We start from the raw sequence: 11,941 nt of genomic DNA, 5'->3' as shown, positions 1-11,941 counted from the left end.
AATATAGTTTATAATAAATAATAATATAATAATAACAATAATAATAATAATAAAATAATAATAATAATAATAATAATAATAATAATAATAATAATATGTAACTATTAAGATACCAGCGTTTATTATCATCGCCATCATTAATATTGTTTATTAGTAATAATAATATAATAATAACAATAATTGTTGACTTATAGAGTGCATATTGTAGAGACATTGGATCAAGCACATATGATTGAGAAGCAAAAGCACAACCACTGTGTCAAACTGCTCATAACATTAGAGGTTTTTAAAATAAATGAATACACAATAGGTTCAAATGGCAATGTGCTGATTCCTAGGTTATGGAATACTCATTCAGGGAGAGTTGTGTATCTGTCCCATAGGTGTTTGATTCAATGACAAACTGATGTGAAACAAATTTAGGGTGTTGGCAATATGCACTGCACTATCCAATATAATTTAGGCTAAATGGATAAAAAACAGAGGAAAAAACTCAATTAAAACCAAATGAGAGAGATAAAAATAGGATTATAAAATGAAAAACTTAAAAAAAAAGTTAAAAATACACATACACAGATTGGTTTACTTTTTTACATAAATTGTTACAAGTGTAACATCGCACCTTTAGTTTAAATATAAAACAATATATACAGCATGGAACTACTTATTCTATTAATCTACACATATAAAGGTAGGCTATTATTAATACAGTACCATGATTAAAAATTGTAAACAACCTTTTGAATATATGCCAGAACAAATGTTTTCTGCACTCAAACAGTTAAGGCCATTAAAAATACTTGTTTAATGTCTAGGTTTTATTTTAAACAGGAGAATTAAGTCAAATTGTTTTTTTTATGAGGATGGCCATCATATACACACATTTGTATAGCCTGTATTGGAAAGGTCTAAAAATATTCATTGCTAGAGGGACGATAGTAGTTTATTATACCTTTAATGTAAGATTTTCTGAGAAAGGTAGAAAAATAAATGTTGATTTCACATTAGGAAAATGGTACTGTAAAAACCCTGCAGGTAAAGAAAAAAATAAAAGTAAAATCCTATTGACATATAAAAAAAAATGTGAGAAAGTAGAATAGTAAGAGGGCGCACTTGTTTGAAAATCTATGGGTGTGATAAAAATTTTTTTTTTTTTCCAGTGAACTTTCGATCATTTTATGGTGGCGGATTTTTACTAGAATCATCATTGTCAGCGGGCAACAGGTTTCGAGAAACAAGGTGTATAAAAGTCTCACCTAACATATGTACACTACACAGGCATGCAAAACCAACAGACTTCTGGATTCACAGAAATAATTTACAACATGGAATGCAATATAAGCCCAATAGGATCCATGGTTAGATGAATGATTGTCATGGACAGAAAAAAAAACTTCAATAGAACATTTAGTATAAAACCAGGGGCGGATTTAGAGTGGGGCCGGGCCGGCCTTGGAACCCCCCACCCCATTTTGGAGAATAAAAAAAAAGGAAAAAAAAAAAATTTATCACCCAAAACACCTCAGAGGTTATTTCGGGTGTCTAGAAAACTAAATTTTCGCAGGGCATGCCCTTGGACCACCTAAGGTAGTATCATCTCGATTGGCCCCACTCTCGGCTCCTCTTTCGGACATCTGTGGATCCACCCCTGAAAACGGGGAGGAGGAAAGGAGTGTATTCCCAGTTTTCTGAAATAACTCTATTTAAAGTCAATTGTTTCGATATTTAAACATCTATTCTACGCTTACTAACCGTAGCATGAATGACCCCATTCAACCAAGGGTTCATCAGCCTGAAGAATGTGACTGAAAGCAGTTACTGCTAAAGCAACTAACTGGTTCAACAAAACAGATACTTTGTCTACTATACGTTTGTCAAAAATATTTGATCAAACTTCAGCTTTGTCCACAGTATCAAATTTTCTTTGACAAAAAACTGTTGCCTGCCCATATAAAGTCATCATGTGCCTATATATGGTCATAATGTGATGTCATCATGACCATATTTAGACATGTCATGTATTTTTATCAAATAAAATTTTATAGTCTGGACAGGGCTTTAGCTAAGTCGGACTTGCGGAATATCTTTTGTTAATTTCCCCCGAAAGTTTTAGTAACATAATAATAATAAGAATAATAATAACAATAATAATAATAATTAATAATAATAATAATAAAATAATAATAATAATGTGTATATCTGATGATCTACACAACTACCCTATTCCAGTACAGAAGAGATTCATAAAGGTGACGTTGTCCATTATTCGAGGCTAGCTGAGTCAGAGTGGTGCGGGTGTTGGCACACTTAACAGGGGTGAGTCAAGTGGTTCAGGCTGGTCCACTGGGCTTGGATTGTAAGAACTGATCTTCTCTTCCAAGGCTGCATACATATCTTTGGTAATCTGTCCACTCTGAAATATTGAAATGCATACAAAAATATTATAATTGTACTATCATATTATAAATATCTTATTATGAGAAAGAGAACTATTCAGTCATTTAAAAAGCAATGACAAGGAAACATGTTTTTAAATGTTTTGAGAGAAAGATACTGTTCCAGTAGACACTTGTTATATTTATGAGTACCTGTACTTATATTTTAAGAGCAAGTCATAATATTACTACCTTTGGAAGTGGTTCCAAGTCTTTCATAATCTTTTCCAGTTTTGTCTGTGGAAGTTTGTGGTGCGTGTATGTTAGCAACCGCATCACATGCCGGCTAACATTCTCATGGTTCTTTTTCTTCATCAGAAATTTATCAAACACAGTTGTGCTGAAATCTTCCGAACCAAACTCGTCCACCATTGGAATGATTTTAGCAACAAAGGCATGAAGGAATGTATCTTGATAGGCACAACCGCCGTCAAACAGAATCAGGTATGGAAGAATACGCATTAATGCGTCTCGGTTCTTTTGTCTCGCGATATACTGTACGTAGTAGAGACACACGGTTGCTGCTACACGGTCCTTTTTTGTAGTCTTCTTGATGACATCCGGGAGGAGTTTGAGGTTCGGGTCTGTTTCAGTCTCGTTAAGTTTTTTATTGAAGGATCTTGTTTGATCGTCCACAATAAGGGACATCAAACATGGTAGAAATTTCAAAATGAGATCTTGCTCCTGGCAAGAAAAACAAAAACAAGATGTTGAGAATAAATGATGGATCCAACATTTTTTTCCCATGGTGACGCAAGTGCCAGTCATAAAACTATGGTCCGAATGGTGCAGAACCTACAGTACAGTATGGTTTGAGGGGAAGGGTTTAGGGTGTTCCTACTCCCTCTGGAAACTTTGTATCTTTAGCCATTTTACATCTTATCTGAATGATTTCAAACTTATGCATTTTTGTTTGGCTGCTGCCAGTTGGGGGGGGGGGAGTGGGCAATGGGGCAAGCATATCCTACTGTAATCCATATGGAACAACAGCCAAAAAAAGCATGTTGTTAGTCATATGCTTTTAATGAAATTTAAAATACTTTAATAGTTGCTGTGACCTAATTTAAGTATGGATTGTGGTGTGTAAGTACTGCCTTAAGGAAGATTTTAAAAGAACATTAGGGCTTAAATCTGGCTAAAAATCCTAGGAGTGTGTAAAATTCTAAAAGAGTAAATTTTATTACCTATTTTATAAATTCAGGTAATCTTACTCAACACATTCACAGGTTCAAGGTATGTCAGACAGACAGGTGGTTATCAGGTGATTTGATTCAGCTACCCTTCACCTTGATCCCAGATACCTCATCATACTTACCACTTTAGGTTCCTTAAACACCTGACTGTCAATCATGTTCCATGCCTTCACTCCTAGTGTTAACATTCTCATCAGAAGCAGCAGGTTTTGGCTCCCCTTAAAAAAAAAACACACAGCATACAATATTACAGTGTAATGTAATAATTTTGGCAAGAACTTTAGCTATTGCCCTGGTATAGTACAGTAATACATACTTGCATATTTATTTAATTTATTTATTTAGGCACACAACACATGTACCAAGGATTGTCAATAGTGAATATATCAGTGTCCTACTTGACAATCCCTTTCATAAGAGAAACATACACACTGCATAAATCTCAATATGAGGAGAGTTTTGGTGGTTGTGGGAAAAAATCCTGCAACACTGACGAGAATTGAACAGGCCCCTGGGATTGGAAGGCAAGCATCTTAACCACCAAGCTATTCAACTCCACAATGTCAATTATTCCTTTCTTCCCTCGGGGGGGGGGGGGGGGTGGGGATCGCCAGTCATGCATGGTTACTAAACATTAATATAATAATCATATGCCTACATCCAAAAGTATCATAATTTGATAAGCATATCAATGAATCCAAAAAGTACTTTAAAATACAACTAAATCCTTTCCGAGCCATTAGGGGCTCAATGGGCTGGAGCTTATCCCCAGTTTCCGTAGTGTGAAGTGGATGAGAATTGTACTCCCCCTGGACGAGACATTAATCTGTTGCAGGTTAGTCCCCAGCAGTTTGCTGGTACCCATTGATACAGCTGGGTGGACTGAAGCAATGTAGCTAAAGTACCTATCCCAAGGACACAAACGAATCTGCACAGCGGAGACTCAAAACCCCGACCTTATGATTGAAATGCAAACCTCAACCGCTGCGCCAAACTGTCGCTACCTTTAAGATACAATGCCCTTATAAAAACATTCAATAAAAATTTGGGTTTATCCTAATCATTATGGTAAATGTCCTTCCTACAACTTCCTACTCCTCAATTTCTACCCATATCAATACTCCCAGATACAAGCTATTGAAAAGCGACAATCATTTGGTTGCTGTCATTGTAAGTTGATGCAGATGTAAATAAATTTTAAAATCTTACTCTAGGTATTGTCTCACTCTGTATTGAGGAGAACATAGTGCGAATGGTACTGTTGGCTAATGTGTGTATAGCGTATGGATCACAAAGAATCATGGACAGATCCCTGAAAAAACAAGAGTTTATCACATTCACCATCCACAAAGCTTTCAAACTGTTTACACCATCAATTCATAATCAAACAAAATCCTAAATCTTAATCATAATTTTACAATTCAATTTAAAAATCTTGAAATTTAATACCTTTCATTTATTTTATATAATAAATACAGATATATAATATAGACTGGGGAGGATATTTCACAGGAAAGAGGTACTGTAGAGAAAATAGGTGTAGGGGCCTACTGCGTGTTGTCCATAACTTTTTGTTTACATTCTTAGGACAGAAAGCAATTATATATTTGGTAAAATGAAGTGAGGTGGAACATACAAAGAGACAAATTTGAGAGAAAATGGCCAGAGAAATAAAAGGGTCTTTAATGTAGAAATGAGAATAGAAATAGAATACTGGATTAATATAGAAAATATAATTCAGGTACTGGTTCCAAAACTGCAAATTTTTCAGTTTTTCTTACCCAAGAACAGTTTCCTGTCCTCTTCTGATTCCATCCAGGAATATCTGTAACTCCAGTGCTCGTTTCTCATCTACAAATTTCTCCCTTATGCATGCATCTAAGCACCATGTAAACCTGTGGCATGGGTCAAGTGAGGTGATCTCGTGAACCTCTAGGTCATGAAGTGACATCAGCAACTCTGCCCGTAACGTGCAGTAGTGTACGTTCCTTGTCCTTAGAAATAACGTCCTTAGAAACTGAAGCACTCTGTCGTATAGTTTCACATTTTTACCGACCATGCTCGTTAGTGTCTGTATTACATGACCTTGGCGCCGTGTCTTCGGTGGAATGACAAAAAACATTTGTGAATTGCCTGGCTCATAGCCAAATAAACTCTTCTCTTTGCCAGATATGTACTCTGCCAACAATGGTGAAACCTCGTCTCCAAACAATGATGAATTTTCTTGCCATATCTGTCTTTTTACTTCTGTTGCCGCAGCTTCGTACAAGTCTTTTTTCTCAACAAGAGTATTTAAGTACTTCTCCGGAACTTCCGGTAGATGTTTCATCATAGCCATGACAACTGGTTGCACCGATGATATGGAGATTAACGGGAAACTCTTTGCTAACAAGTCTTCGATCTTCTTGTACCGATCCTTATCATCGCTACTGGCAAGCTCCTGTAGCCGGCTTATCAATTTCTCTCCAAGTTCTTCCATAATAGATTGGTGGAATTCTAAACGGTTAATTCCATGGAGATCTAGGAGAGGAAGGGCATAGTGTAGAGATGGCAGCAGGATTCCATTTTCCGCCTGGAAGCTCTGGATAGCTTCCACTGGGTTTGTACAGTTTGTTAAAGCTTCTCGAAGGTCATCGCTACCGGCTATACCAACTTCTTCAAATCCTGACATTTTGTTTTTGCAATGTTACAGCTGTAAAATAAAGTGCATTTTAGATATAAACAATCAGAGTATTTATCACAAAAGTATGAAAAACAATTGTTAGGCCTACTATCACAGATCTGAATACAGCAATGTCAAGTCAGCATATTAATCTTGACATCCACCACTTTAATTTTTTCCCAAATATTGTAACTTAGTAGGCCTATTATAAAATACTATTTTATTTATTGATATAATTTTAATTTTTTAATATAATTGAAAAAATTAAACTCAATTTCAAAAATAATTACTAATATTTTTACATTCAAAAACTACATCCCACTAATTAATTTAAAGTAAATCATAGACGATATTGTTTCTCTTTCTTTGAAAAAAGTTTTAATTAAAAAGTTGAAAAGGTCTTTCGCTTTCTATTTTACGGTCTGGAGTTTGTAGGCTAATTTATTTTTGGTACAGCGCCCACTATCGTTATATAAAGTAGACGGCCAATATGGCTGCCGTGTCAAGACGTTCACTCCAGAGGAGAGGAAAATTCCAACGTTTTACCAACTAAAACAACCCTCCAAATACCATTATGTCAATGAGCAGTCTTCTACAGGTCTTTGAGAAGGACTAGGTTGTATTTATCACGAAATAAATTGAAAGACTTACTTTATACATGGCAATTTACTTGTTGAGGGCAACCAAAATTTTCAGTCGATCGTAAATTTGGCGAAGACTTCCGAGGGGAAAATAAACAATTCGTCCGATCCAAATAACTTTAAATGTTTTACTTGGCTGAATAAGTTCTCTGTTGATTTCTGATTTTGAAGGTCACTTTGCACTACCATTAAATGGTTTTGCAACTACAAAGAAATGTAGGATCTTGCAGCGTAATTTACCTCCTTCCGTTTTCATTGCAAGATGGCCGCCATGTAGGAATTAGGTATCGCGCTTTGTTATTCAAAATTGGTGGCGCTATAATTTTGAAATAAATTCGACATCACTTTGGGAACTGAAAGTCAGCGTGACGACTGCTTGGGTATAGATTTTGGGTATTTTCTAGGTCTTGGGTTCTTTGGTATTCCGTTCAAATCCTTGGGTATTTTATTTTTACTAAGAAAACTAAATACTTTTGTCATAGAGGAAGAATTAAGAAGTAACAAAGTATATTTCAGTCCATTCAGGTAAGCAAAACTCAACGAAGTGCACATAAAATTGTTAATTGCTATAAACATGGGTTCAGAATTGTTTATTTGTGATTTGCGTTGCCATTGATCTTACCTAATTAATGCATTACATATTAATTTTAATAATTAACACAAACAATTACAATAAAAATGGTTTATAAATTGAACTAAAAGGGAAACTATACATTCGAAAAACAAGTATTTTTCAAATTTTAATGCATTTTCAGGAAGCTTGGGTAATTTTGGGCAATTTTTGCCGAATCTTGGGTAATTTCGACCCAGTCATTGGGTATCAAAAATTGTGAATGGTCACGCTGCTGAAAGTTATCTCCAATGGAGACCATGGCTGAAAAGTGGTTTCTGACGATTATAAGTCCCGCTATAAATATAATTACACTTTAGAGGGTATTTCGAAACGGAAGACTAAATGAAAATAGTAGCGTACTATGTGGTCTCCAAAATCAGCGCAATTATAGATGGGTGTAGTCAAACTGCAGAACTAAATCCAAATGTTAGGCATTCTGTCGTGACCAGGCCAAATAGCCTACGGTATATAATGTTATTTTTGTGCTTGTGTTCTTTAGTCACTAGGCCTACCATCAAGCCCATCGTTTTCTTTGTAGTACTTTTAAATATGCATCCCTCCCTTAAACAGTTGTTGATCAAGGACAATTTATTGTCGACAATATAACGAAATACTACATTTACCAGAACATTTGAAGAGAAAGACTAGGCCTATAGTATTGCCAGTATAACCATTGCAAATTGAGACTTTACTAAACTAAAACGGCTTGATATAAAATATAGGCATATATGATGACTACCAACTAAAGTTATTAAATACAAAAATTGAGTCGTGTAATCTTTTGTTTCTCTTTTCTAAAATCAAATATAATAGGCCTATCTTTAGTTTCGTCCACGTTAAAATTCAAATAGTTATCATTACACCATGAATCAGAGTGATTAAGATGTTCCTAATTTTAAATAATGTCATTGTCATTCTTAATGAAACCAGTTATAGTGATCGTTGGCATACTGAATGAGGCAACAGTGATGAGTGAGAAAGTAAAGGCGAACAACCTTGAGGTTCCCCAGTATATGTTGGGGTTAAATGTGAAATTTACCATCGATCCATGCTGTTTTTGCGCAGTGAGGAAGTTACCTAGTGAGAGGCGTTGCGGAGGAAGAAGAGTAGGCCTAAATGTGTTGAATGCTGATGAAAAGTTATGAACATGGACCCGGCGAACCATCGATTTTGGTGTTTCAAGGTGCGAGTGGACTTTGTGGAGTCACTGTGGCAAATGTGTTCCCGTTCCTTTGTTCGAGCCACCTAGGCAGAGGTCCGGGATTGTGGTGATGGATGGTGACCCCGAAGAGTATTTGCATCTTATTTTGACTATCTTTCCCATCCATGTCTGGTCTGACACAAATAAATATACATTAAGATTAAATAAATAATTAAAATTAATTAATTCACATAATAATGCGGAAAATTGCTACATGATTGTACACTCGGATACGTGCGCCTAACAAAATAACATTATTATTACTTCAGTCGGTCGTTAATAATAATAATAATAATAATAATAATAATAATAATAATAATAATAATAATAAAAATAATAATAACTTTAAATAAAGCGCAAAACAATATCCATTTAAAATGATCACCGGCGCTGTAGGGATATTAAAATATACATTTACAAAAAAATAAAAAAATACATAAGAAATATACATTAAAAGTTAAATAGAAAAAATTGGAACATATAATCTTCACAAAATCACAATACCATTGTCGTTCCACAAGTAACTTCCAATAATTACATATAAAAAATATCAGTTTTCAATAGTGTTCGATGTCGAATAGGCATAGGCCTATATGAAACATGTAGGCTGGACCGGTACCTTGACCTCTGACGATTAGTGCCAACAAATTTTCACAAAAATGTGATGCAATAATGACAATGATTATTATTGTTTATTTTCGGTAGATATTTCAGCCGCTCCAAATTTCTTTTCTATTCTTCTTTCTTTCTATGCTTCTTCCGTTTTTTTTCCCGTTAGATTTAATTTAATATACTAAATACATATTTACTCGTAATTTTTATATAAATATAAGTATATCATTTCGATACATATTTACCTATCTTAACTGGACTCTAGAACTAGGCAATACATTGTGTCTGTATTTAACATATTTCAATCTTATTGCTTTATTTAAATATTATCAAATATTATTAAACTTTAACGATTACGTTATTTCATATAATATATTTTTCAAATAAATATCTAAGCCATTTTAATTAATTAAATATAAACTCTGAAAGTAAATTTACGTAGATTAGATCAATAAAAATTGTAGTAATCCTTATCTATTCATTAACAAGAATAACTTTTTCAATCTTCTAATCAATTTTATATAGCCGGAGTTAGTTTCGACCTAGGCAAACCTTGCTAAAAAGGTACACTTTCTCCATCGAAAGGCTTTTTCTATGAATGGAATGACCTCTGTAGACCAAACCCCAGTACCGTTACGATTTTAAATCGTGCGGGAAATCCACTCACGTTATATTTTAAACTTTCAAATAGCCAATTACCCACAGTTTTTGTTGTTGTAGATAGTATAAATTAGCACAAAGTTTGTTGTTGTAGATAGTATAGGCCTATATTGCTAATATGGATAATTTTTTCATTCCTGATAATGACATAATTAATGTCGAAATATTGAATCCCAACACGATGGCGTGTATTTCAATACTTGGAGTATGTATTATACTTTCTTATAGGCCTAATTATTATTAAGAATAATATTATATAACATAATCATAATTATGATCAAAGACAAAGTGTTACTGTTCTCGGTTAAAAAACAATTGGCTGTTGTAGGCATATCGAGTTAATATATTCATCATTATATTGTCATCATTCATTGTCGTCGTTTGTTGGTCGTCTTATCGTCGACGTTGTCATGTATCGTTATATTATCATCTCAACATCATCATCAGCAGTATCATCATCATTACACTACCAATCTAGCACCACCACCCCGTCACCGTAATCACCACCACCACCACCACCACCCGCCACCGTCATGATCACACTCTCATCATCACCTACTGTATCACTTCTGGCTTACATAATATAATCATAATCAATGACAAAGTGTTACTGTTCTCGGTTAAAAAACCAATTGGCTGTTGTAGCCGTATCCAGTTAAATATTCATCATTAATATTTTTGTTATAATTTTTTTTTATAACTTGTTTTTTTTAAATAAATTTTAACCGAATCTTATTTGTAAATATTATTGATATTTTGGATGTTATGTTGGGACTTTTGGCTCACTGAGTTATAGAGGCAATTGCTTCTTTAGAAGTCCTTGGGCCTTTGTGTCTAATAAATAATTGTAATGTAGGCCTAATGAAATTAGTATTATCATCATTCACACATCTCTCTTTCTCCTGTACTTCGTTTTGTCGTTGGTGGCGTTTTGTCGTGCGCAAAAAATATAGATATCGGAAAAACTGCGTTTTCATCAACACCGTAAAAAATCAGTTAGCAAGTCGCATAAAATCGCGTTTGTTACGATGATTCGGACCATGTAATAAAATCTAGGTCAAAAGCCTCTACTTTAAATCAAGAAACAAGGTAGGTAAGGCTAAACTTGTACTCTAGGCCTACGACCTAGGTAGGCCTAGGGCCTAGGCTGCCTAGTCTACTGTCTAGGACTAGGCTAGCTAGCCTAGGCCCTTGGCCTGGTAGCCCGGCTTAGCTAGGCCTAGGATCTCAATATAGACCTAGGCCTATGGCTATGGCTTAGTCTAGGCTCTAGACCTATGCTATGGCCTGCATTCCCTAGGATATAGGCCTATATGGCTAATTTTTATGCTGCTGCTAGACCAGCATTTAGCATGAGGTCTGGCTGCAGCACTTAGATAGGGGCCTAATTAATCCTACTTAGCCTAGGCCTAGTCCAGTTGTAACGTATGTTAATTATTATATAGGCCTGCTGTATAAGCCTGTAGAGCACCTACATTTGGTCATCACAAATCCAGAAGTAAGCCTCTCTTACAGGGTACTTATTATTAGCAGTGGCATGTGAGTAATATGGGGTGCAGATGGGGTGGGGGTTCAAATATCAACTCGGCTGGCCCCAAGTCAACTTGGCCCCAATTTTCTGTGTATTTACAAAATAATTATATTAAAAAAGAGATTTGAATACAAAGCCGAAATATGCCAAAAAAAGTGTTTTGAATTGATGCCTTTTTTTTATTCATTTACATCCACCATCCACATTTTTAAAAAAGCTGCATTTAATAACAAAAAATTATAACAATTTAAAAAAGGCCTGATATAACTAATAATAACGATATGATGACAACAATAATAATAACAACATAATACTAATAATTTATACAAAAAGTGTATTATTAGAGGGGGAGGGGGAGGCACTTGGGGAGCACAATTTTTATATTTTTTTGGA

General features: G+C 34.8%; 2 protein-coding genes across 4 annotated transcripts in view; one reads left to right on the top strand and one right to left on the bottom strand.

Moving 5' to 3' along the window:
• Nucleotides 1–161: 161 nt before the first annotated feature.
• Nucleotides 162–7,235, bottom strand: LOC117118635 (negative elongation factor B-like). The gene is made up of 6 exons (XM_033263286.1): nt 6,942–7,235; nt 5,410–6,320; nt 4,838–4,940; nt 3,751–3,846; nt 2,628–3,119; nt 162–2,413 (listed from the first exon to the last, which is right to left on the bottom strand). The coding sequence occupies exons 2-6, from the start codon at nt 6,297–6,299 to the stop codon at nt 2,282–2,284; spliced, it is 1,713 nt and encodes a 570-aa protein (XP_033119177.1). The 5' UTR covers nt 6,300–6,320; nt 6,942–7,235; the 3' UTR covers nt 162–2,281.
• A 3,695-nt stretch (nt 7,236–10,930) lies between these two features.
• Nucleotides 10,931–11,941, top strand: part of LOC117118585 (mitoguardin-like) — a 10,753-nt gene continuing 9,742 nt past the window's right edge. For all 3 annotated transcript variants that reach the window (XM_033263198.1, XM_033263200.1, XM_033263199.1), the window contains exon 1: nt 10,931–11,106. The gene's annotated coding sequence lies outside the window, so the exon portion shown is untranslated. The remainder of the gene's footprint in view (nt 11,107–11,941) is intronic.

Source organism: Anneissia japonica, unplaced genomic scaffold, assembly GCF_011630105.1.
Source record: "Anneissia japonica isolate Jap-2015-1 unplaced genomic scaffold, ASM1163010v1 scaffold376_len1572418_cov194, whole genome shotgun sequence".
Taxonomy (NCBI): domain Eukaryota; kingdom Metazoa; phylum Echinodermata; class Crinoidea; order Comatulida; family Comatulidae; genus Anneissia; species Anneissia japonica.
The sequence above is the reverse complement of the archived record's forward strand: the minus strand, read 5'-3'. Positions and strand labels throughout refer to the sequence as shown.

What these genes read in the sequence shown, in the direction of transcription:
- LOC117118635 (XM_033263286.1), bottom strand. Translation starts at nt 6,299, where the DNA reads ATGTCAGGATTTGAAGAAGTTGGTATAGCCGGTAGCGATGACCTTCGA. An exon ending in AGAGTGAGACAATACCTAGA is followed by an intron (nt 3,847 to 4,837) that starts GTAAGATTTTAA and finishes TTTTTTTTTAAG; the next exon opens with GGGAGCCAAAACCTGCTGCT. An exon ending in TGTTTAAGGAACCTAAAGTG is followed by an intron (nt 3,120 to 3,750) that starts GTAAGTATGATG and finishes TTTTCTTGCCAG; the next exon opens with GAGCAAGATCTCATTTTGAA.